This window comes from Chiloscyllium plagiosum, unplaced genomic scaffold (assembly GCF_037043375.1).
Source record: "Chiloscyllium plagiosum isolate Xiang-an unplaced genomic scaffold, Cpla_swu_hap1 HiC_scaffold_13, whole genome shotgun sequence".
Classification (NCBI taxonomy): Eukaryota; Metazoa; Chordata; class Chondrichthyes; order Orectolobiformes; family Hemiscylliidae; genus Chiloscyllium; species Chiloscyllium plagiosum.
Genome location: NW_028270151.1, coordinates 40,029,864 through 40,057,619, shown reverse-complemented (window position 1 = coordinate 40,057,619; position 27,756 = coordinate 40,029,864). Strand labels below are relative to the sequence as shown.

Genomic DNA, 27,756 nt, shown 5'->3' with positions numbered 1-27,756 from the left:
TAATTTATATTTTGTGCCATTAATTCATTTATTTTGTTCCAAACACTCTGCATTTAAATGAAGAGATAATAATATTACCTTTTTACCTTTTTTTTCTCCCTTTGACCCTATTTGCTCTTTTTTAATATTTGTACATTCTGTTCCTTCCTATCCTGCTCTGGATATTATTGTGTATCTCTTCTCCAAAACCCTCCTCACCTCTACTGAGTTTAAATCCCTCTCTACAGCTCAAGTTATTCAATTTTTCCAGACCGTGGTTTCAACATGTTTCAAGTGAAACCCATCCCATTGGAACAGCTACCTTTAACTCCAGAACTTGTACCATGCATGGAATCACCTTCCTCCCACACCACTATTTGAGCCACACATATAAATCCTTGATGTCATTACCCTCTGACACTTTGCCTGTGGATCAGGTCGTAAATCTGAGAATTTTACCTCGGAAGCTCTGCTTTTTAAATTTAATCTGAACTGTTCAAATTCTTTCAGCACACCCTTCTTTCCAGATCTCTCAATGTCTTTGCTACCAATGTGGATGCAATTAGATCGCTCCTCCCCCACTCCAAGTTCCTGCCCCAAGAAGAAGTCCTTAACTCTGGCAATGGATAGGCAGCCTCATGCTCACAGCTGCAGAAAACATTGCCTATCCTGCTATTGGATTTCCCAAACCCTAACTGTATTCCTATTTCCATACACCCCTATCCAACTTGATTGGCTCCCTGCACTGAGGTGCAGTGGTCACTTCACTCACTTTCTCTGCAGTTCTCATTCTCATCCACACAGCTTGCAAGAACCTTGTATCTGTTTGGCAGTTGCAGAGCCTCATTCCTGGGTCCCTATAACCTCACCTGCAGTCACACCCTCCTGATTACAGATCAAATTTGAATTTCTTAATCTGAGGGGTGGGACTGACCTCGAGCAAAGTATTCAAGTAATTTTCTCAGCTCCCAATCCCTCTATACTTTCGTCTAGGGTTTGTCCAATGACCAGTAGCAGAGGATACACAACTGTAGAGGCTTCTGAGGAGAGTCACTGTTCTTAATTAACAAGATGGTTTATCACATGATAGCAATAAGTGCAGCTGCATTATAAGTCAGGTAGTTACTAGGAATCCAAGTGGCTGAACAGAATACATATGTTCCCTACAAAGGCTAGTGTAGAACTCACAGTCTTCACCATCTGACTATGTGTGAGACATCCTCAGAGAGGTGGAACACAATATAATAAAAACACAAAATACCCTTGAAGCATTTCTCCATTGTTAAATACTATATACAATGCGTATATGACAACTACATGACATTTACCACAACTCCATTTCCATCCAGGTTTTTGATTTCACAAGGCCAAGCATACTGGGTACTTCACAATTTTCCCAGAATGCACTCTCCAGCAGTGGAAGAATAGTACATCATTCGCTTGAGGACTGTTGACCTTGGTTCTAATTCATGGATCATTTCTCCATCAGAGGAACTTTTATCTCTTGACTATCCTTCGGGGAGAGGATATTCATTTCAAACGTTTTTGGGCCATTACCTTATCCAGAGACTGTGCAGGACATTGGGTTAGGGCACTTTTAGAATACTGCATTCAATTCTTGTCTCCCTGCTATAGGAAAGATGTTGTTAAATTTGAAAGGGTGCAGTAAAGATTTAGAAGGATGTTGCTGGGGCTGAAGGGTTTGAGCTGTTAAGAGAGGCTGAGTAGGCTGGGGCTTTTTTCCCTGGATGAGGGGTGACCTTATAGAGATTTATAAAATCATAAGGTGCATGGATAAGGTAAATAGACAAGGTCTTTTTCCCAAGGTGGGAGAGTCCAAAACAAGAGGGCATAGGTTTAGACTGAGAGGGGAAAGACATAAAAGGGACCTAAGGGGCAACTTCTTCACATAGATAGGGCAGCACAGTGGCTCAGTGGTTAGCACTGCTGCCTCACAGCACCAGAGACCCGGGTTCGATTCCAGCCTTGGGTGACTGTCTGTGTGGAGTTTGCACATTCTCCCAGTGTCTGCGTGGGTTTCCTCCGGGTGCTCCGGTTTCTTCCCACAGCCCAAAGATGTGCAGGTGAGGTGAATTGGCCATGCTAGATTGCCCATAGTGTTAGGTGCATTAGTCAGAGGGAAATGGATCTGGGTGGGTTGCTCTTTGGAGGGTCGGTGTGGTCTGGTTGGGCCGAAGGGCCTGTTTCCACATTGTAGGGAATCTAAAACTTAAATAGAAGTTGGTGCATAGAAGGTGTATGGAATGACCTGCCATAGGAAGTGGTAAAGGCTGGTACAGTTACAACATTTAAAAGGTACCTGAATAGGTTAATGAATAGGAAGGGTTTAGAGGGATATGGGCCAAATGCTGGCAGATGGGACTAGATTAATTTAAGATGTCTGGTCAGCAGGGATGAGTTGGACCAAAGTGTCTGTTTCTGTGCTGTCCATTTCTATGACTCTGTAGGATCTTTAACCTCCTGAAGTATTTTTGCACAGGAGTTCTTCCCTGAAACTCTGGCATTTGCTCCATAACAGCATCTGGAGAACTTTATAATTGTGCAACCATCCGTTAAACAACTGTGTTGAAACAAATACTGTCTTCCTTGTAGTAGCCTAGATTTCTGAACCAAACAATATTATTCTGACTTGAAGAGGCATTCTCTTCTTTTGCAACATGCTGGATGGTTAAACCAAGCTTTCTTGTTTATGTCCTGAATTTGTTGTTGTTGGTCTGGCATACATTTATTCATATTGCAGCTTATCTCACTCAAGTTATTCATCAGACTGCATATCATCTTTTGCCCTCTATGATTATTTGATTGGCAAAGGAGGCATTTCAGTCACTCAGTCATGTTACTGAAAGATTGTTGCTCACCTAGTTCTTTCTTTGTCACTGAAATTGACTGTTCTGTTTTAGACAAGGAATTGAACTTTTCCACCAGTCCTGTCAAGTCTCTGACTTCCTCTGTTGATAAAATGAAGAAGCTGTCTTATGTCATAGAAATAATATCACTGAATTCTTTCTTCTGCCTGGGTTCTACTATAAGTCTAGGAAGCCCAATGAAATCTTTTGCTGGTTGGCCCTCGGCTGGTTGGTCAACTATGTTTGTTCTTAGATTAGTATTTGAATAACTGTTTGTTTCTGGATCAGTTAGTCCCTGGGAGATTGACCAATTTCCTCCAGCTCTTCTGATGTATCATAGAATCCATATAATGCGGAAGCAGGCCATTCAGCCTGGGTTTCCTCCACGCATATGCTGACCCTCTAAAGAGCATCCCACCAAGACTCACACCCCACCCTATAACCCTACATTTCCCATGGCTAATCCATCTAGCCTGCACATCCCTCTACACTGTGGGTAATTTAGCATGGCCAATCCACATAACTTGTACATCTTTGGACTGTGGGAGGAAATCCATGCAGACACAGGGAGAAACATGCAAACTCCACACAGCCACCTAAGGGTGGAGTCAAACCCAGGTCCCTGGTACTGTGAGGCAACAGTGCTAACCACCACCATTTAGGAAGGGAAGAATTCTTTGATTTAATGGCCCACTATGCCAATTAGCATCTGGGAAGTTGCTGAAAAATCTGAGCAATCGGTCTTGATTGCATTTGATATTTGATATGTGGTGATAATCATGCAGCACTGTTCCACAAGCCATCACAAAGTAGATAAAATGTAAGTATAGACCATCAAGGTGACCAATTTGTCTCACTAACTGCTATCCAGGGAAAAAGCAATTTACTGTACACTTCGCTTTCTCAAATGCCAGAGAAAAGAAAGGATCACTGATCTACTACTGTGTGCTTTAAACTATACATCATTTAAAAACCCAAATGCACACACATACTTACTCACCAATAAGACACATAAAAGACAGACGTATTACATACACATTATGATTGGAAAAACTATCAGCATGGAACTGAATTCTGAAGATCAAAAGTTCAAACCACAATAAGTTAAAAATACACTGAGATTAGATTCCCTACGGTGTGGAAACAGACCCTTCGGCCCAACAAGTCCACACCGACCCTCCGAAGAGTAACCCACCCACACCCATTTCCTCCTGACTAATGCACCTAACACTATGGGCAAGTTAGAATGGCCAATTCACCTGACCTGCACATCTTTGGACTATGGGAGGAAACCAGAGCACCCGGAGGAAACCCACGCAGACACGGGGAGAATGTGCAAATTTCACATTCCAAGGCTGGAATTGAACCTGGATCCCTGGTCTGTGAGGCAGCAGTGCTAACCACTGAGCCACCATGCCCCGCCCCGATTATCTCCGTTCCTTTTATTTTCAGCAATTATCACATGTTGTTTTCTATAAAGTGATGGTCATTCTTTGATTCGAAAGTTGATCCAGTGGACCTATGTTTTGTCTTGTTAGAATTCTTCCTTTTAAACATTTTGGTTTGGTTGTCTTTTCACCCACGTGAGAGAGATGTCTTATCGTCATAGGCTCTTGATGTCTCTGGTTGTACTGCATTAATAAATCTGTGGTAAACTGTTTTTCGATCAATCTGTTGTCAGGTATACTTTGTTTAATATCCAAAATTCCTGGTGCCACTCTGACTCAATGTATCAGTCTCACTGCTGCAACAAGAACATTGTGTTATGCTGCTAAAACTGGGCACTACTTGAATTTTTCAAAACTCTCTTGGTATCTTAACTGTAGAGAAGTGTTCAACGCCACTTCAGTTTGTAGCTCAAAGCAGAAAAATTATAGTAAAATATATTATTATTTGTTCAAAACTATGGAATCTTGTAGCTTTATTGTCTTATTAAGTACTCTGGATTTCTCAATTTATCTCCTTTCAAAATAAAATGTACTTGTCCTTAGCAGGACATTTATGTACGTTTGACAGTCTTTAGATTGCACTCGCTTCAGTAGTTAGCCATTACAAAACCTGCCCCCATACAGTACTCTGGGCCTCTGGAATATTAGTCAATGAGGACACCATCATCAAGCTAAATACTCAGCCTACAAAAAAATGTTATGCTTTCTGGATTTATGTTTCCCATTATTTACCATATTTCAACAGTTTTAGGTTCTGAATACGTTTCACTTGCTGTGTTGTTGCAATATACTGTAACATTTTGAATTTAGCAATGTGATGTTAGTATCATTTAAATTATGTCTATGTTAACCTCTCAGTTGGGTGACTATATGTATGAAAATGAACAGTATTTTGAATCAATATCTATAAGGTATCAATAATAAGGTATCACTTATTAATACATGCATTTCTGACACACCTAATTTTGTTTCTACAAAGGTTGGTACTGAGGAGTCGTCATTTTCTCCAACTCGAAATGGATCACAGAAGCCATTGAAACCAGCATTAAAACGAGTTCCAAGCAGTTCTCATGATATTGCATCAGGAACAGGTAAGCATAAAACATGACACACAGTGAGTAGAAACGAAGAAGTTCTCAGCGAACATTCTGTTTCCATAGAAACAGTTCCTTAGCTTTTTAGCACTTCAGGAAAAATCCAAAGGTCTGCTCTTTCGGGTGGTGTATACCTACAGTAACACAAACTGCTATGCTCTACATCATGTGAGAAATTATGCAAAAATATTCATTACACTGGTGTACACCAGTTAACTAGGTCGCATTCAAAAATTTGACGTTGAGTTCAATAATGTCATATTCAACCTGGAAGACATTTTCTGTGAGCTTAACTCTGCTTAAAATGTTTAACCTGTTTTTGGCCATTTTGAAAGCCACTGCTCGAACATCAATGCAGAATAAGACTATGTGTTAAAAGAATTATATCTATGCATACTTCTGTTCAACACTGTCTATTAGAACTCCTAGGTGCACAATTTTAAAAGAAACTGTTTAAACAAAGTGTGTTGAGATACATTCACATTCTACACCTAGTTTAAAGCACTGCAACATGATTAGATTAGATTACATTACAGTGTGGAAACAGGCCCTTCAGCCCAACAAGTCCACACCGACCCGCCGAAGCGCCACCCACCCATTCCTCAACATTTACCCCTTTACCTAACACTACGGGCAATTTAGTATGGCCAATTCACCTGACCTGCACATCTTTGGACTGTGGGAGGAAACCGGAGCACCCGGAGGAAACCCACGCTGACACGGGGAGAATGTGCAAACTCCACACAGTCGGTCGCCTGAGGCAGGAATTGAACCAGGTCTCCGGCGCTGTGAGGCAGCAGTGCTAACCACTGTGCCACCGTGCCGCCCATAACATGGTTGAAAGACAGCATGACAAGTTTTTACTTTAAATGTGGACGTAGGAGTGGAAATCCTGAAATATGATAAGAATCCATTACTTTAAAATCTTAAAATTCTGAGGAAGGGTCACTTGACCCAAAACATTAACTCTGACTACTCTCTACAGGGGCTACCAGACCTGCTGAGCTTTGCCAGCAGCTTCTGGTTTTGTTTTGGATTTACAGTTCTTTCGGTTTTTACTTTAAAATCTTGACTGATGACTGCATGGCTAGTTCACACCCTCTAAACCTGCTTTAACTGAAGACTGCAAAGGGATATACCAAGCTGCACTTATGTGGTGCCTTTAGCATAGTAAAACATGGTTCATAGGAGCTTTATGAGACAAAATGTAGTACTCCAGCAAATAAAGAATATTTGATGAGAAGATGAAAATCGTGGTCAGGGAGAATGGTTTTAAAGGAGAACAGACACAGAAAGAATCTGCGAAATTTAGGGAAGAAATTTCATAACAAAAAGGTTCAGGCATCTGTTCAGAAAAGGATTACAAGGAATTTGCCAGGTTTGGAGGATTTGAGCTGTAGGGAGAGGCTGACTAGATTGGGACTATTTTTCTCTGAGGGGTGATTTTACAGAGGTTTACAAAATCATGAAGGGCTTGAATAGGATATGTAGCCATTTCACCAGGGTAGGGAAGTCCAAAACTAGAGGGCATAGGTTTAAGGTGAGAGGGAAAGAATTTAAAAGGGGCAACTTTTTCACACAAAGGAGTACAGGTATGGAATGAGTTGCCAGAGGAAGTGATGGAGACTGGTCCAATTACAACATTTAAAAGCACCTGGATAGGTATATGAATAGAGCTGAAAATGTGTTGCTGGAAATGCGCAGCAGGTCAGGCAGCATCCAAGGAGTAGGAGAATCGACGTTTTGGGCATGAGCCCTTCGGGCTGCGCTTTTCCAGCAACACATTTTCAGCTCTGATCTCCAGCATCTTCAGTCCTCACTTTCTCCTAGGTATATGAATAGGAAGGATTTAGAGGGATATGGGCCAAATGTTGGCAAATGGGACTAGAGTTATTTAGGATATCTGGTCAGCATGGACAAGTTGGACCGAAGGGTCAGTTTCCTTGCTGTACATTTCTATGACTCTATCTTCAGACACAGGTAACATGTGGCACACTTAAAATCAGGATGCTCACAAATTGAACAGCAATGAAGATGCATATGTATCTCAGAGGGTTTAGGGTTGGAGACAATTAAAGATAGGGAGGGGTGAAACCATATAAGATTTGAAAAAAAGGATGGGAAATGTAAATTGGAGTTGTTACCTAACTTGGGGCCAGTGTAGTCAGTGAGTTCTCAGCTGATGGACTGTGAGGGGTGTAGGGGGACAATTAGGCCAGGAGCAGCAATGTTTTGATAATGTCAAGTTTTCAGGTGGAAGATTATGGGAAGCTGCTTTGGAAAGAATTGGAACTGTTGAGGCTAGAGTTAACAAAAATAAGTGGAGGAAGGTTTCAACAGTAATGGGTTGAGGCAAGTTTGGGAAAGATGTCTTTTGCGATGTGGAAGTAGACAGATTAAACAATAGTGAAGATACAGAATTAGTAACTCAACTCAGACTCAAATAGAAGTTTGAAATGGCAAATCGTTTAGTTCAGCTTCAGATAGTAGGCATGGAGGTGTATGAAATCCTGGAATTTCTAAGGAATGCTGTTCCACAGTTTGACAACTGTCTGTCTCTCTTTATTGATTTATGTTTGCAGACACCATTTCTGCCCAAGTCAATCACCTCAGATATTGCTTGCTTTCCAAGTCTTCAACATTAAATAGCTACAACAGATCTCCACTAAGTCTCTGTTTGCAGTGACAAAGCCAGAGGTATTGTCTAACTTCAACATAAGCAGATATTTCTGGAAATATTCAATAGGTCAGGCAGCATTAATCCTCACCTTACTTATGAAGGTACCTGAGGAAGCAGAGAAGATGGAACAAGTGTTAGAGTGAATCAAGTGACCTGCAGAGGTTGGAGAATGAAATTATGTTAGGTTATGAAATTATAAGGTGGTAGAAATGGCAAGAAAATGAACTGTTGAATGCAAATATAGAGGCTGGCGGGATGGAAAGTGAGCACAGTGGAGACCATAGCATAGATTAAAGGATGGGGTGCGCCTAAAATTTATGTGAAGAAAAAATGGAAATGGGACAAATGTGGTTGAAGGTCTTGTCCAGCAATTTAGCGGGGAATCTTTAACTTCGGGATAAAGTGAGATATTTCAGAAGTTTTTATGTGGAAACTGGTATTGTCAAGGAGATGGACTGCCTCGTATACATGAATGAGTCTTTACATGAGGCAATGCAGGAAGAATTGTACTACAGTTATCAGCATTGGTGGACTTGTACCAGATATTAACTTCCATTCTCAGAGATATAGAGAGAAAAGTGCACGGGATAAAAAGAGATGTTAAAAAAAACAAATAAATGTAAGATGTGAGTGAAAATTTGAAGAATAATTAAATTCAGAGCCAAAGTCAAACAAAATGTTTCTGTGCTGTACGACTCTATGACTCTAAAAAATGATGTTAATTTAAATGAAGGGAGAGATTACCCAATGCATCTCTTTACATCAGCGGTTATAAGCTCTGAATTGTTCCACATGCATGTTGGCTTAAATTTCACTCTTCCATTTCAGATCCGCTAGTAATCACCAGTATCTCCATGGTACTGAACGTTCTTTTAACTGTGTAATAAAATTCACCTTCTCTTCTCTGCATTGCCATATGCTTACTTGGGACTTTTATTTCCTGCATCATCAATTCACTCACAGCATGATTGTCTATCTTCATAGCTCAATGATCTCATGCCAAAGGGCTCATCATTGCTGCCCTTCTATTACCTTTTCCAGAATCACATTAGGAAACAAAACTTAATAATGTAGGATCAGAAGGGGCTACTTACAATAGGCAATGCATGATTGGGCATGGATGGTTTGTTATATAAAGTCATATTACGATTACCAAATCAGAATTTCTTCTGGTACCACTTTTATTTGCAACTGCAATATCACTTAACATATTGAAGAAAACAAGTCGGATAATATAATTGCTCAAATTAAATTTTGTTAATGTTAATTTTCCAGCCACAGAATGCTTTGCTGTAATGTCAAATTTGGGACTTCAAAAAATGTAAAATCAAATTTTATCAGTTGATTTGTCTGCTTTGTAATACCTAATGTAAATGTAGCTCTTATTCTGCACAACCTTTCAAACAAAATTTAATAAATTTTCAGATGATTTGCTGTTCAATCAAATCATAATATTGCAGCTGTACAGGCAGCTATAACATTTTAGGTGACTGCCAGATGATTCTGTAATGTGTTTAGAGAGATAATTTAAATGTCAAATTGTTTAAAAGGTAATACAGTGAAATGCACTTCTGTGCAAATCTGAAATGTTAACTCATCCCAGCTGAAAGCATATCAAAGTCTTAATTTTCCCCTGTTTATTGGCACAGAGCTTAGTTTGTCAATACATATATATCCCCAAATAACACTCTCAATAGCATTAAAGTAATGCCAACTTCTTCCCATTATAATGACGTCTGAATTAGGTTTTTAAAACGTTTATTTAAGTTATGGGATGTGGGCTCTGCTAGCAAGGTCAGTGATTGTTGTTTATCCCTCAGAAGGAAGCAGTGAATTGCCGTAGTCCATATGATGAAGATATTGCTATAATGCTTTTAAGAATGTAAAAAGATGATATATTTTCAATTAGGATATGATTTGAAGGGACGCTTGCAAGTGATGGTGTTCTCTTGTGCCTTGTGCCTTTATCCTTCTCAAGGGTGGAAATTTCAACTGTGGGAGGTGTTATCAAGCTTTGGTGAGTTGCTGCAGTGTGCTTTGCAGATGGCACATATTGCAGCCATTGTGCATCACTGACAGCGGGTTCACAAGTTTCAAATTGTGGGACCAATCAAGTTTTGACCTGGATGATAGTGAGATTCATGAGTGTTACTGGCAGGGAGTATTTATCAGGATCTTGATACCCATACTCTTGAATCCTATTATGGATCAAGATAAAACAAATTATTTCATGGTGCAACAGAGAGCAATATGACCAGCCAGTGAACGTGATCCCAATTACCTGAATGATGAGAAAAAACTTGTTTTTCAGTTTTGAAATGAGTAATTAAGAGAAGAACATGAATGTATATAAGACAGCTTGAGGAAACTATGATGTTCTGGCACGTTAAACTATTACAACAGACAAGGGAGCAAAATTCAAGCCAGAGATGTATAAATTTTAGACAAATGTCAAGAATCTCTTAATACATACAACGTACTTAAGAATAGAGAGAGAACAAACTCTGGAACAAGCTAAGAAGTAACTGGATTAAATGCTCAAAATATTTAAAGTGGGAAAAGTAGATATTTGAAATATCGGTAAGTTGAGGTCTATGAGAAGCTGGCATGGTATAGAAGAGTTGAGGCCTGGTGCAGAGCAGCCATCATCTTGAAAGGTGGGGCAGGTTTAAACAACTGAATGGCTGACTCCTGCTCTATTTCTTATGTTGCTGTGTACTGCTGTTCTCTGATTAGGTTAGGCTCTTTTGACTGAAATGAATCAAGCTCATAAAGGTACTGAACATATTTTTTTCATCCTAATCAAGCTTACCACTCCTTCCAAAGAATACATCAAATTTGCAGTAGTACTTTGCCATTCTTTGCTCTGTCCCCTCTTTTATGAAGATCCAATTACAACCTATCTCTAAATTTCAGTAGGCTTGTTCTTCTCTTGGAGGACTCTTGAAAGTTTGGCTTCAGCTCCTACCTGCTCCAGAGATGTCAAAACATACCTGAGCAGATTGCTTTGAAGTATCTGTACTCCTACATTGGAAAACTTACCTTGCTCCCTTTTTAAACAATATACAGACCTAACATTCTCTCCTCTGTTTCAAAAAAAAATTAACGTGTACGTAATAACTATGTACACAATGGAGATCCCTTTAGTGGTTTCTTAAAGCTAACTCTCTTCCCCTACAATTGAGATTCTCTTCCAATAATTCAACTTTACTTCCTTTCTTATTTTCAGGGCTCCTCCACTTACATTTAACTCATTGTTTTTCTGAGTGATACAATCCTAGATCCTTTATTAGGTCTTGGGGTTGTTAAAAGGTTGAGACCACTATGCACACCTCTTACATTTAATAATGCTAGTTGCCTGTTAAGCAGATTAGTATTTTTCTCTTAAGGGAACTGAGCTATGCTGCCTTGTAGTTTTAGCTTGCTTTTGAAATCTGAACCAAATGCTTGTATTGTTTGCATCAAGTCATCAAATACAGCAAAAAGTGACTGGACTAGGCAAGGTTTGATCTAACTTGTTAAGCTGCATGAGAGCACAATAGCTGAACATATCAGTGCAGCAATTAAAAATTCATTTAATCTTTACATTGTTATGCAGAAATACCTCTTCCTTCCATGCTGCAGTGCACCATCATCTTGCTTGAAATGATTTCCTGAACCTATTGCCTTATGCTCTGCATTATTTTTGCAGCAAGTTAGGCCATGAGTCCAACAGTCAGGGTCTCAGTACCGCTCCTGTACAAAACTTAACTACCACATTCCTCTCCCCACCCAGGATGAACATAGGCCAGCAGACCTAGCCAAGCTTTCTACCTAGCAATCTTCCTTTGGAATTAAATTCATGTAGAGGATGGCAAGAAGGAATACATATTTTCTCCCCCATTTTGATAGTTTTTTTGTTACATTACTTCCCATCATTCAAGTTTATTATATAAAAGTCTAGTTCAAGTCCACATTTAGCAGTTTGTGGCCATCACTCTATAGAACAGTGGTCCAAATAATACAGAAACAAGCCAATGGCATTGATTTAAATCCAGATGGGAAGATTTCCTTTGTGTATGATGTATGATAAAATTATAAATATATTCCTTACATTTGGGATTATGACTGCACTTTGCCTAACAGATATCAGTCACACCATTTGTCTTTGTTCTTTTCTTAACATGTGCATTTGGAATGTAGAGCATCTAAAACTGAAAAGGTTTTCTGTTTTCCCTCTTAATGTTTATTACACATGGTTAATACTTGAATGAATGACTGATGATTTATTGTTACTTGTACTGGATAATGAACAACATTGTAAAATACAATGAAAAGCTTCAACTGTCACCACAATCCGGTGCCATTTTGAATAGTTTAAGAATACAAAGAACAGAAAGATAGAGCTGAAAGTGAGTCAGTCTTTGTTCTGCTGCCTCCGCCCTGAGCCCTGAGCAGGCTGACCAACAACACATGCACTTCAGCCTCTTCGCTGTGGCACTGGACACACCTACATCAGAGTAACCACTCTTCAGGTGTATTCTCTTCATCACTGGGCCCACCTCACCAAATCTGGGTCCCATGTTGGACCCACACTTGCCTTGCTGATAACGAGGAGTCCCCACCCCAGGCCCACTGTAACCAGGAGTCTGTGGCTCCACTGCTACTGCCTTGCTGATGCCTGGAGTCCCCTTCTAGACATACCACAACTAGGAGTCCCTTGCTCTGCTGCCAGGCCAGGCTAAGTCACCATCTCACCAAGAATCCTTTTTTGGCCACATTCCTCCACGGTGTCATCTCCGCCACCACTGCCAAGAAGAAGATAAAGAGAAAGAAAACACAAAAAGGCTAAGGAAAGAACAGAGGAAGTAGCGGGTCTGGAGTAATGGACCCAAACTGCTGCCTACATTGCCGCTGCCGCCATCTTGGAACTTCATCCTTGAACCAGTGCTCATACCTTCTAATAATGCAAGTAAAATTTGTTTTGCTTCATCGCACTCTGCAAAGATAATTACTTTCACTTTTTGTGAGCTCTTTACTCTGTCCTTAAGGCTTTGCATTCTTAACTATCTAGGAAACCAGACCGCAGATCTATTCTTTTGCCTGGCACATGACACCATTAGACTGCTTTTGCAAATACAGATCTGCAATCAATTTGATATCTTTCTCATGAATAACCTCCATCAAAGTTCAGCCGTGCATCTTGTAATCATAGTTAATTTGATTTGTATCTGCGTACACGACATTCATTTATTTGCATTAAACAGCATTAGCTCAACAGCTGAGGCTCTCCAGATCCCTTTGAATCATCATGTATTTTGACATCCCATGCCAACAATGAACTTTAAAATTGTGCTTTTGCTCCATCACCATAGCGAGATCATTTAGTTAGCCCAGTCATTTGAAAAGAAGCACATTAATAAATGTCAATTAAAAATCAATATTCCCTTTTGTACTTTGAGGATACCTTTTTTACTTGGTGAATGCTTACAACATTTTTCATTTCAGGATAAGACTAACATACAAAGCCACCTAGTACTGAAGTGCTAAGTGTGTGTGGCTGCAATAGTTCAGATGGAAGGTAATCGAATTGAAGCATTAACTGTCTTCCTCTCTTCATCGAAGCTCCCAGACTTGCTGAATATTTCCAGCATTTTCTGTGTTTATGTCTGTACAAATTTTTTGTTAAATTGGTTTTAGCATTCATTGAAAGGTAAGAGTGAATGATAAAGAAACCTATTAAGATTTAAACCAATATTCTCTATTTAACAATAAAATAAAACTAAAATATTGCAGATACTGGATGTTTGAAATAAAATCAGTAAAGGTTTGAGATAAGAGCCAAATTTTAATGATTTCTCTAGCTAGTTCTAAAATTATTATATTGTCAAATGAAGTAAATACCATTGCCATAATCCCAGAGGACAATGGGGTTGCACTCTCTCTCATTAGGGAGTGGCAACTGTTGGTGAATTTAACTCAGGATCACCACACTTCAGGCATAGGGTGAGGTCAGAGGCAGGATCTTCATGGTGACCTTAGCTGGTGCAGGAATTGAGCCCAGCTGTTTGTGTCACTCTGAATTGCAAACCTGCTATCCAGCCAACTGAACAAACCAACCCCCTTTATTGTTAGATTACTGTATGTAAATACTTAAAGTTACAAGTCTGTTAGAGCAGCAAGGATAGAATGTACTGTTGTTATTTTTAGTTGTTACAATTATTATACTGTTGTAGAAAAGTACAAAACTACTTTTCTGTCACAATAACATCTTAGTAGAGAAAGGAAAAAGGAAAGATCTCCTTTTCTTGTTTTTGTGCTGTTAAGTAGGAACGACAGATAAAGGATGAAGATGATATTTGCTTTGCAGTTTAAGATTTTAATTTTCCTTTATTCAGCGGCTTTCAAAGAAGCTCCACAATAATGTGGTTATCTCATATGCTGCAAAGTAAGGAAGTACTGCAGGGCAAATTTTCCAATGTGCCAGTCACAGTTGGACATGCTGATTCTTATACATTCTCTGTGATAGTATAGAGCAAGGATGATTCTTTGCCTTGACCTTCATCTAATCCAGCAGCATTACTCTTGGAAAACCAGTCAGCCCTAGCAGAAATTTCAATTGCTGTTATCAAATTCTGGGCCACTCCAGTCCAAGAGTCACGCAACATCTGTGGAAAGGTTAATGAAGTTAAGTTCATTTCTTTCACTTATGTTTGAAGACCTAAACTAGCGAGATTATTCAGTCCAGAGTTTTAACTTTACCAATACTTTTTCGATACCTTATCATCCAGGACACCTGTGTGTGTGCGGACTGTGGGGTGGTTGGTGAGAGAAATGTAGTTTGCTCTGTTTTCCGCATGTGTTGGATCCATGCATTGACATTTTAATAAGGAAAGCATTTCTTTCTTGGAATGACTTGACGAGGATTGTTGAGATTTCTCTTTCTGGGTCAAAGGATGCAGGCAAAGCAGTATGCTCTGTCAAAAATACACAAGGGAGATAACTGAAATCAGATAGTTTGATATCCGGAGTTACATTTAATGGTTCCTTTTGAAGATCTGTGCTTTTAGTGGGAGCAAGAAGAGATGTCAACACTGAAGGGAATCTGATGAGTTACATTCATTCGGTCTCAACTCTGGGTTCTGGATGACCAGGAATGCAGCTTGAATTGTGACCCTTAAGCTTTGTGGGACATAGAAAGTTTCGGAAAACCAAATTAAACAATTATTATTTAAAAGATTACTGTTAATCTGTTTTTTAATTTGAATCATATCACTTGTCATTTTTTGGCCTTTTTTTATCTGATATGGAATCATCAAATAATATAGCAAGGAAGAACATCATTTTGTCCATCATAGAATCAAAGAGTTATACAGCATGGAAACAAACCCTTCAGTCCAACTACTCCACGCCGACCAGATATCCTAACCATTTGTCAGCATATGGCCCATATCCCTGCAAACCCTTCCAATTCATATACCTATCCAGGTGCCTTTAAATGTTGTAATTGTACACTCCTCCACCACTTCCAAACTGTCAGCTCATTCCATACATGTACCACCCTCTGTGTGAAAAAGTTACTCCTCAGGAGCCTTTTAAATCTTTCCCACTCACCTTAAATCACCTTATTTAGCTTCTCCCTGCAGTTCACAACCCCCAATCCCAACAACATCCTTGTAAATTTTTTCTGAACTTTTTTCAAGTTTAACAATATCCTTCCTATTCTAAACGTGGCATCACCAATGTCCTGTGCAGCTGCAACATGATCTCCCAACTCCTATACTCAATGCACTGACCAATAAAGGTACAACAAATGTTGCCATCACTACCCAGTATACCTGCAACTCAACTTTCAAGGAACTATGCACCTGTACCCGTAGGTCTCTTTGTACACTCCCCAAAGCTCTACCATAACTGTGTAAGTCCTGCCCTGGGTTGTCTTACCAAAATGCAACACCTCACATTTATCTATCCATTTGTTAGTACAGTAGTGTCCTCGCCATTTTGCAGTTTGATTGACAGCTCCAAGTGGTCTGTATCCTTTGAGGTCTGCAGGTCTATCCATGATGCATGCTGAGTGAGATTTTATAGGGAATAATTTGGCATGAAACATATGAGGGATTATGGCGATATTTGTAAAATTGTCCCAAACATTAATGTTAGGCAAAGTGGCCCTTAGTTGCTGAGCTAAACATTTGCAATCCACTGGTAAAACCCATTTTCCAAGGACGTTTGTCAAATTATATTCAGAAGGTCTACAACATCATTTTTGCTTCTCTTCGTAATGTCGGATGCAACCCAGTAGAGATAATGTCTCTACTCTCTGAAGACGACCAACCTCTCAACTACTTCCTCTTTATCTACTTCTATCCCATCCAAGAATGCTACTGCTTCCTTGTTTTTTGTTACATTTGCAGCATACTGTTGTCTCATGAAAATATTTGCAAAATACTCCACCAGTACATGGTAGCTTTGCTCAAAGCCATCCAATGTATATCATCAAATCAATACCTCCCTCAACTAAAATTACATTTATAAATGTTCATGTTATGTTTTTGCAACATCATTTGCCCTTCCTGATCTTTTTCCCCCACAGGTTAAATTTTCTGATTTGGAGGTAGACATCTCAAACAAAGTTTGCATTTAAAGGTGAACATTAAACCTTATTTTGGAAAGTGTCAAGATGATTTATTGTGTAAAATTTATTTGCACAATGGTTTTAAAAGGTTCCTTTTGTGAAATTAGTACAATATTTTATCATATAAACATCTTGGACTTCCCAGGCAGAGATTCACCTTGAAAAGGAATAATTAAATGTCTGAATGAGTTATCAAATCAGTGTAGGAGATGCTGCTGAGAACACTGATTCACACCTTTAATCATTCTGTAGGAAATGGCTCTGTTTAAGTTGCTTATGGTTACCATCCATCATTGTAGCTTTCTGAGGTAGCTACTTTTAGACATTGTTTAAGAGCACGTACACTCAGTTTTAATTCTGCTGAGTTCAGTTCATCAACCTTAATTGTAAACTAAAGCTATCTATAGCAGTGTTAAGTAATACTACCGCAGAGGTCATTGAAATCTGATGGTTCAACTGTAAAATACAAAATAATTACATTTCCTGTTTTGTTTCAACATAACCTTTAATCTAATAATGATACTCTGTTGTCGTTGTATAGACTGACAATACATGAATATACTTACCCTGCATGAATCAATTTATTGTTAAGAGTGTGGGTTGGAGGAAATGAGTGAACCATTTAAAATGGGGGAATTGATTTACTTGCTGGCTTCCCATGCTAATATAGACAGATGCAGGTTTTAAAAATGCGGTCATTCATTTCAATTGTCATAATGGAATTTTTAATAAATGTGAATTTATTTTCTTCAGGTCCTCTAGATCAAACAGGAATTGCACTGAAAAGCCTGTTCTGTGTGAACCCAACGGATGAACCAGGAGAGGTAGGTGTCTCCATCATCATCATCATCTCTGCTCCATATTAAATTCTGCTAGTTGTGCTAACTATTCAAAGCACATATACGTCTCTGCAGGCATTAAAGAGTAGGCTTCATCTATCAATCTTTTTTGGAAAGGATTGTATCTTTCCCTCCAGCAAAGAAAACAGTTTCCAGGATAAAATGAGCTTTAAGCAAATCCTTGTGCCTTATTTCTTGAAGTAAGCTTTGCCAGAAGTTTTGCGAGTGTGTTCCCTCCTATTTAACAGGATTTGGTAATACATGAAGAGATTCTTGCTATCAACTTTTCCAGTTCATGGTCAAGTCCTCTAGCTTGTTTGATAATTTGAATCTATGCTCAAATATAATAAATGTTAATTGCAGTTTATAGATTAGCATTGATGTAACTCAAGCAAACAATTACATTTGCTTAATTAATTTTCAACAGAACTGCAGCAAAATGTTACTGCACCTTCTCCAGTACATCTCTGTACATAATAAATATCAAATGAAAAGTAGGATGACAAGAACATTTAACCAGTAGTTAGTATCTCTTTGGTACACTGGAGTTATGAACTGCTTTGTGGATAATTAATGCATTATAGCATATATAATCTCTCCTAACTATTTATTAAATATATATTTAAAATATTTAACATTTAAGATAAGCTAGTTTATCTGCCATGCCAACGAACCATGGTGCTTTAATCGGTGGAGAGTTAATTAGTCATGTTGCTGGTAATGAAAGCTAAGTCAGATAGTTGCATAGTATTGTGTAATATCTTGTGAAGCTTTTGGGAATGATCTCTTCATCATACTGAAAATTAATGATGTAATTTATTCGATAGGAGATGGAAAAGATACATCCACATGGGTTTAATTCTATCTCTTTCTTGGTCATATTAGTTTTGTAAAACCAGTAGTGCCTCTTCAATATGAGAAAAGGATAATAATTAGTCTGTGCTCAAAATACAGACACAAAAGAGAACCAATTTCTGTTCTAATTACTCTATTTTGCAATTAAGCAGTCACCGATTTTAATTATCTACATATAAAACAATACAAGTTACCAGAGTAGGAAGGCTACTACAAAAATGTTGACTTGTTAAAATCATAGTTTAACAAATTTCTAATGAATAGATGTGAATTCATTTGATTTTGCTTTAAATTTTCCCCTGATTTGAAAATTTAGGAAGTGCTGAAAATACTGTGAATTAATGTACTGCCTTGATAAATTCATGCTGCTTTCTATTCTGTGACTGCAGTTATTGAATGACAAGTTAAAAACTAACCTCACTCCTCCTCATGCAATGTGCTGTGTTTATATTATATAATATATGTTCTGTGTTGCTATATTTGTACTATATCTGTCATCTTACATAAATTGTGGCAGAAAGGCTAAAAGACGCTATTGTGACATGCTGTCTTATTCTGACTTAGCTTTCAGTGGCGTGAGAAGTTCAGGAAAGTACAGCCTTTTGGGGGGACACTCTGAAAAGGGTTAAGGGGAAATAGACCTTTGGAAAATTCAACTGTTAAAAAAGAAAGCATCTTTGACTGACCAATATTTATCAACTTTGAAGCAAATGTAGGGCTTCTACCTTGATAATGACAAATAAGATGTATAACCTACATTATCCTATGTTTCTATCAAAGAATCAGGCATTGTCAGAGTTCAGAAAGTCGAAACGTGTACGAATATCTATAGTGGTAAGTGAGGAAATGACATGCGGTCAAACCATTATCATCAATATATAACCGCATTGTCCAAATAAAATTAATCCAGATTTCTTACTTCACTCAGAGCTTTGTACAAAATCATTTAAATGTCATCCTTTGAGCTCAAAAGGAAGATAAAGAGACAGAGCTCTGCACTTAGGGAGCAATGTCAGTGGCCTTCTCTGGATATGTGTTTTCAGTTATGAGGATCCAAATTGGAATTAACAGGAGACAATACAGAACCTATTTCATCCATAAATAGTTTTATGACAATAATTCTTCAGCAACTTCTCATTTTCAGAATGAATTTACTTTCAATCAAAGTGGCCTAATAGATTATTCAAGATTGGTTAAAACGAAGAACCATGTAAATTCTGTCCTGCTTAGATAATCAAATCAGTTTTGCCAAGTTCTGTGGACATATGGTCTACTTGTATGTACTGTACTTGTCTGTCCTTTTGTAAAAAGATTGTCTTCGTATGTAAAAAACAAAATCTGGTATTTAAAAAGAAAATGTCACACCTTCCTAAATTTAAGAAAGCTACAAATACTGAAAACACTCTTACAATATCTGAGAATGCCAGTTGCTCTCAATCCCCAAATTGTTGTACACCATTGTTGCACAGTTGAAGTAGATTGTCAGATTGCGATCTACATCAACCCCAGCTGTAATGGTACATTACACATTTCAATAACTGTGGAAGGGCACATAATTGGATAGAAATTTGTATCTATCACAAAAAGATTCTCTTTAGAGCTCAAGGGATAACAATTTCAATAAATACTTACACACATGAAAATCATTTTCATACTTAAAGAGACATTTTCTACAGTGCTGCAACAGCACTATGTCAAGCGAAGAGATGCTATTCAGCACTGTAAGACCTTCAAAAAAAATTATCCATGGCTGACTTCAAGCTGTGGCAGCATCAGCACTGGAAATGGTTGCTCTCATCATTAGTGCTGACTGTTGAAAAGCTGATGATTCCATTTAAAATAACCAAAACAACCAATTAATGAACAAATGCAGCTGATTCTAAAAATAGATCAGTTTTGACTATAGCTGATGTGTCAATTATTTTGATCTGACCTTGCTGTACTTGATTGTTTTTAAATCATGGATTCACATAACCTGTTTTGATTCAATTTGGCTTTGATACATTTGATGGAACAAACCACGTGAAATTTCTGAATTCCTGTTCGATATATATTGTAATGACTTCTCTTCCACTTCTATCACTATTGACGCTGGTATCCACAAGGATCTATCCCAGGCTCCTACTTCTCATCCAAAATCAGCCACTTGAAGCCTTAATTTGGAAGTAGTTAGTTTTGCAGGATATGACTACACCCAGCTTTACCTCACCTTCACTTTTTTTGACTCTTCCACTGTCAGATAAAGTTGTAAAATGTTTATCTGACTATAATACTGGGTGATCACAAACTTCCTGCAATTGATTTTGGAAATACTGAAATCATTGTTTTTAATACTCATACCAATCCCTGCTTCCTTGCTATGTACTCCAGTCCTTTCCCTGACAGCAGTCAGTTAAAGCAGTCTGTTCACAATTCTGAGACTGTAATTGACCCCAAGGTGAGTTTTGGACCACATGTTGCACCTTCCCTAAGGTTACAGTTTCTACTTTCTTAACATCACGCAACTTCATCCTGTCTTGGGTGATCTGTTGGTAAAGATTTTGTTACCACTAGAGGTAACTAATTCAATGGACCCTTTGTTGGCACATGACTTTCTACCTTCTGCGGTCTTGAGGTCAATCTAAACACCGCCACGCGTGTCTTGACTTGTTCCAAATCCAGTTCACCTATCATCCTGTATTTGCTGACCTGTATTCGTCAATCCTAGTCACGCTGAGTCACTTTTAAAATCTTCATCCATTTTTTCGGATCCCTCCATGTCCTCACCATTCCCTGTCTCTGTTACTTCCATCAGCTTCGTGACCACCTCAGATATCTGCCCTTCCCTGCTTCTGAAGTGAGCATTCGGAATTATAATTGCACCTTATTTGCCCACTATACCACTTCCCTTTCTACCTCTTCTCTTTCTTTTAAAACACTCCTTAAAACCAAGTTTTTGGTCATCTAATCTAATATCCACTTATACGGTAATGTCAGATCATGTTTCATAATGCTTCTATAAAGTAGCTGTGGATTTTCCACTGCATTAAATTTACTTTATAATTATAAATTGTTGAGCTATTGACAATGCTACTTTATTCTTGTAATGTGTTCAGTTCTCAATGACTACGTGCTTTCATACGGGAGCGCAAAAACAGAATTGCCTGGACTATAGATTTGTCAGAGGCAATTTGCAATGTTGATCTTTGACCACAAAGTTTGCTTCAGGAGGATGAGGTTTGTCATTTTACGACAGAACGCTCCATTTCTCCATTCACAATAGAATGTTCTACTGTTGCCCAATACTCCTGATAACAACCCTACTAAACACTGGGACAGTCTGAATATCAATCAAGTCTAGGTTTTAGTTTCAAACAATGTGATAGGGAGCTGGAACTTGTTGAGTTTATACTTTGAATTTTACCCATTTTCTGATCCGGATCAGGGACAAGGAACACCAAGGCAACATAGAGTCATAGAGATGTACAGCATGGAAACAGACCCTTCGGTCCAACCCGTCCATGCCGACCAGATATCCCAACCCAATCTAGTCCCACCTGCCAGCATCCGGATCATATCCCTCCAAACCCTTCCTATTCATATACCCATCCAAATGCCTTTTAAATGTTGCAATTGTACCAGCCTCCACCACATCCTCTGGCAGCTCATTCCATACACGTACCACCCTCTGCGTGAAAAGATTGTCCCTTAGGTTTCTTTTATATCTTTCCCCTCTCACCCTAAACCTATGCCCTCTACTTCTGGACTCCCCGACCTGAGGGAAAATACTTTGCCTATTTACCCTATCCATGCCCTCATAATTTTGTAAACCCCTATAAGGTCACCCCTCAGCCTCCGACGCTCCAGAGAAAACAGCCCCAGCCTGTTCAGCCTCTCCCTGTAGCTCAGATCCTCCAATCCTGGCAACATCCTTGTAAATCTTTTCTGAACCCTTTCAAGTTTCACAACATCTTTCCGATAGGAAGGAGACCAGAATTGCATGCAAGATTCCAACAGTGGCCTAACCAAAGTCCTGTACAGCCACAACATGACCTCCCAACTCCTGTACTCAATACTCTGACCAATAAAGGAAAGCATACCAAACGCCTTCTTCACTATCCTATCTACCTACGACTCCACTTTCAAGGAGCTATGAACCTGCACTCCAAGGTCTCTTTGTCCAGCAACACTCCCTAGGACCTTACCATTAAGTGTATAAGTCCTGCTAAGATTTGCTTTCCCAAAATGCAGCACCTCGCATTTATCTGAATTAAACTCCATCTGCCTCTTCTCAGCCCATTGGCCCATCTGGTCCAGATTCTGTTGTAATCTGAGGTAACCCCCTTCGCTGTCCACCACACCTCCAATTTTGGTGTCATCTGCAAACTTACTAACTGTACCTCTTATGCTTGCATCCAAATCATTTATGTAAATGACAAAAAGTAGAGGGCCCAGCACTGATCCTTGTATAACTCCACTGGTCACAGGCCCCCAGTCCGAAAAACAACCCTCTACCACCACCCTCTGTCTTCTACCTTTCAGCCAGCTCTGTATTCAATGGCGAGTTCTCCTGTATTCCATGGGATCTAACCTTGCTAATCAGTCTCCCATGGGGAACCTTGTTGAACGCCTTACTGAAGTCCATATAGATCACATCTACTGCTCTGCTCTCATCAATCTTCTTTGTTACTTCTTCAAAAAACTCAATCAAGTTTGTGAGACATGATTTCCCAAGCACAAAGCCATGTTGACTATCCCGAATCAGTCCCTGCCTTTCCAAATACATGTACATCCTGTCCCTCAGGATTCCCTCCAACAATTTGCCCACCACCAAGGTCAGGCTTACCAGTCTATAGTTCCCTGGCTTACATCATCTATACTAAATGTTAGCCTGTGGCTGCAAACATGCTGTACGTGCAGGAGTGGTATCCCTTCCCGTTGATCTAGAATTCAGACTGGTACAAGGGTGCAAGGGAACAATATCAGTGCAAACTTTCAGAACCTTGGGCCCAGGAAAAGCCTGTGGTTCAGACAAAGCCGAGCCCTGTCTCATTCTGTTTTACATTTCTTCCATGGGGAATGTGATGATTGTATTCTGCCTGATGTATCAAGCCTTGGTCCCCTTGTGATACAGTTAAATGTAGCAAACTGCAGTGTACCCCCTCATATCACCAGTTGCAATTGGTTTACGTCTGCTTCTATTTTATATGTTAGTTTGCAGCTTGGAATGACCCTGTTATGTAAAAATTAAAGGCCATGATGACTTTGACAACTAAGTGCAATACTCTCCTGCCCTTTTCTGACAATCCTATTGTGTCAGGTATCTCGTGAATTATATTTCAAAACTGAGGAATGAGAAGTGCTCTCTGGAGGTTTGCGTAAAGCTACCCTTCTGTCAGCTGCTTCACTCGACTCTTGTCTTCTCTGTTGCCTCATCCATCAACCCCAAAGGCAGACTTATTGGACCACTCAGTGACTGGAATAAGCTAGTTCTGAAGTAGTTCAGCTCCAGTAATATATTGTTCCCAGAAACCCAGAACTCATACATGGAACATTGTAGGGAACTCAACAATGCTCCCTGCGGTACAATGCTGCAACTAACTGAGCAACAGTGGAACAGATGAGCCCAGTAAAAGCATTCCCAAGAGAGTTCTGAATATTGGACTCACCCAACAACACATCACATGACAAGTCAGCTGTTAGGGGAAACCAATTTCATGAAGGTCCTGTGTTCAGCTTTGGTAAATCTCAATTCAAGATTAGAATGAGTTTTTTGAATTTCTGTTGGATGGTCAGGATGCCAGCTGTGCAGTCCAATCCAGTGTGGTAGGATTAGTGTGCATGTGGATTCACTATATTGGACTCGAACACAATAGTTTAAATGACTTAAAAATGGAAACGGTCTGATTAAATTCTAGAGGTAAAAACAATAACTGCAGATGCTGGAAACCAGATTCTGGAATAGTGGTGCTGGAAGAGCACAGCAATTCAGGCAGCACCCGAGGAGCTTCGAAATCGAGGTTTCGGGCAAAAGCCCTTCATCAGGAATAAAGGCAGAGAGCCTGAAGTGTGGAGAGATAAGCTAGGGGAGGGTGGGGGTGGGGAGAAAGTAGCATAGAGTACAATGGGTGAGTGGGGGACGAGATGAAGGTGATAGGTCAGGGAGGAGAGGGTGGAGTGGATAGGTGGAAAAGGAGCTAGGCAGGTCGGACAAGTCCGGACAAGTCATGGGGACAGTGTTGAGCTGGAAGTTTGAAACTAGGATGAAGTGGGGGGAAGGGGAAATGAGGAAGCTGTTGAAGTCCACATTGATGCCCTGGGGTTGAAGTGTTCCGAGGCGGAAGATGAGGCATTCTTCCTCCAGGCGTCTGGTGGTGAGGGAGCGGCGGTGAAGGAGGCCCAGGACCTCCATGTCCGTGGCAGAGTGGGAGGGGGAGTTGAAATGTTGGGCCATGGGGCAGTGTGGTTGATTGGTGCGGGTGTCTCGGAGATGTTCCCTAAAGCGCTCTGCTAGGAGGCGCCCAGTCTCCCCAATGTAGAGGAGACTGCATCGGGAGCAGCGGATACAATAAATGATATTGGTGGATGTGCAGGTAAAACTTTGATGGATGTGGAAGGCTTCTTTAGGGCCTTGGATAGAGGTGAGGGAGGAGGTGTGGGCACAGGTTTTACAGTTCCTGCGGTGGCAGGGGAAAGTGCCAGGATGGGAGGGTGGGTCGTAGGGGAGCGTGGACCTGACCAGGTAGTCACGGAGGGAACAGTCTTTGCGGAAGGTGGAAAGGGGTGCCTTTATTCCTGATGAAGGGCTTTTGCCCGAAACATCGATTTCGAAGCTCCTCGGATGCTGCCTGAACTGCTGTGCTCTTCCAGCACCACTGATCCAGAATCTGATTAAATTCTAGGCCCATAGTGACAATATCTTGTTTCTTATTTGTAAAAAAAATGTAATAAATGTTTCAAATTTAGTTGTGGCACAGTGGTTAGCACTGCTGCCTCTTAGTGCCAGGAACTTGGGTTTGACTCCAGCCTCAGGTGACTGTGTGGTGTTTGCACATTCTCCCCGTGTCTGTGTGGGTTTCCACCGGGGTAACGGTTTCCTCCCAGAGTCTAAAGGTGTGTAGGTTAGGTGCATTGACCATGTTAAATTGCCTTTAGTGTCCTGGGATGTGCAGACTAGGTAGGTTAGTTACGGGAAATGCAGGTGTACAGGGATAGGGTGGAAGCTCTTTGGAGGGTCTACACACTCGATGGGCTGAATGATGAGCTTCCACGCTGTAGGGATTCAATGATTCTAATTGTCAAATTGAACCAGTGTTAATCAGGCATAGATAGCAACTTTGTAAAACAATGAGAACTTCACAAGATGTCAGGAGTTTAAAAATGACTACTGGAACCTGATGAGCATATGTTATATGTGATTGGAGGCCAGTGTCCAATGGCATACTACAGGGATCAGTGCTGGGTCTGTTTTTGTTTGTGGTATATATAAACGATATTGAAGCACATTTCAGTGATGACAAGTAACTTTGAAGATAATATAAAGATTGGCCAAGTGGCTGACAGTGAGGCCTTAGATTATAGGGATCGGTCAAATGGGCAGATCATTGGCAGATGGACTTTAACCCTGATAACTGTGAAGTAATACATTTTGGAATAAGTAACAAGACAAGGGAGTACACAATGAATAGCAGGACACTATGAAGCTCAGAGGAACAGGGGATCTTGGGGTGCCTGTCCATAAATCTGTGAAGGCAGCAGGACAGGTTTATTAGGGTAGTTAAGGCATTCGAGACACTTCCCTTTATCAGTCATAGCTTACATTATAAGGAGGTTATGATGGAGCTGTACAAAACTTTGGTTAGGCTGCAGCTGGAGTACTGTATGCAGTTCTGGTCACTGGGCGGCACGTGGCTCAGTGGTTAGCACTGCTGCCTCACAGCACCAGGGACCCAGGTTCGATTCCAGCCTTGGGTGACTGTGTGTGTGGAGTTTGCACATTCTCCCCACATCTGTGTGGGTTTCCTCCGGGTGCTCTGGTTTCCTCCCACAATCCAAAAGATATGCAGGCCAGGTGAATTGGCCATGCTAAATTGCCCGTAGTGTTTGGTGCATTAGTCAGAGGGAAATGGGTTTGGGTGTGGACTTGTTGGGCCGAAGGGCCTGTTTCCACACTGTAGGGAATCTAATCTAATCTAATCTAATCACTGCACTATAAAAGGACATGACCTCAACGGAGGGGCGAGCAGAGGAGATTCACCAGGATGTTGCCTTGGTTGGAGCAGCTTAGCTATGAAGAGACACTGGATGAGCTTAGGTTGTTTTCTCAGTAGAGGCTGAGAGGGGACCTGACTGGAGTATTAAGACTGAGACTACAAAAAGCAGCTCTTCCCCTTGGTTGAGGGATCAATAGCAAGATGGCACTATTTCAGATGGGATTTGAGGAAAGATGTTTTCTCTTAGAAAGTGGTCATCTGGGATGCACTGTCTGGGAGAGTAGCTGACGCATGAAATCTCACTACCTTTTAAAAACAATACTTGGATGCACACTTGAAATGTCATAAGATTAAAGGCTATAGCCCAGTACTGGTAAGTGGGCCCAGTATTGGCTTAGAGTAGGTTTTGTCAGTGTAGATTCAATGGGCCAAATAGCCTCTTCTGTGCTATATAATTCTCTGATCCTAGTGCTGTTTTAATGAGGCTGCCCATCCTCTTGTACTGAAACAGTACAGGCCTCCTTAAAATAGTGATTTTTATTCCTCCTGCTTGATAGGAGTAGTCCTGAAGCATAGGACTCTAAAGGCATAGTTAAAGACAGTTGTAATCAGTGTCTCCAGAGTTAGCTTTAAGCACAGGGAATATTCATGTCTTAAAGCAGTCTTTCTCTACTTCTTGAAAATGGTTGACAATATGGTATTTCTCCCTGGCATCAGTTGAAAGGCAGTAACAAATTGGAAGTGAAGAAGAGTAGATTTATGCAGACACCTAGGCTAAAATTCCCATTCAGCAAGGTACTTCTAAGGAAAAATAGCTAATCAGAGGTAGATTATGTAATAGTATATATTAAAGTTTGGTTAACCTAAAAGTTGATGTTATATTACATTCTGCAGTATATTGTGATAACTGATTAAATGAAAAGAGTGCTTTATAAATGGTTTACAGTTATATAACAGGTGACCAATTCAATCTCATCCATTTTGTTTAATCGCCTAATTTGAAAGCTTCGCCGAGTCAGTTTAATTGCAATGGTGTTTATGATAAGCTCTCAAAATTAAGATCCAAACTGAGTCATACTGCTGGAGGAAATTAATTTAAAAATTTGCTCCAAAGAATTGTGCTCATGACCTGAGAGTTCCTTTGGCATGACCTGAGAGTTCCAAAATGCCTGCAGTATGCACAGA

General features: G+C 40.0%; 1 protein-coding gene across 2 annotated transcripts in view; it reads left to right on the top strand.

Moving 5' to 3' along the window:
* Positions 1-27,756, top strand: part of LOC122555979 (chloride channel protein 2) — a 624,753-nt gene that overhangs the window by 543,611 nt on the left and 53,386 nt on the right. The window contains exons 18-20 of one of the 2 annotated variants that reach the window (XM_087993551.1): positions 5,274-5,385; positions 17,439-17,509; positions 19,160-19,213. In XM_087993551.1, coding sequence (XP_087849677.1) covers positions 5,274-5,385; positions 17,439-17,509; positions 19,160-19,213 — 237 coding nt within the window. The remainder of the gene's footprint in view (positions 1-5,273; positions 5,386-17,438; positions 17,510-19,159; positions 19,214-27,756) is intronic. The other variant, XM_043702310.2, reaches the window with a different exon arrangement.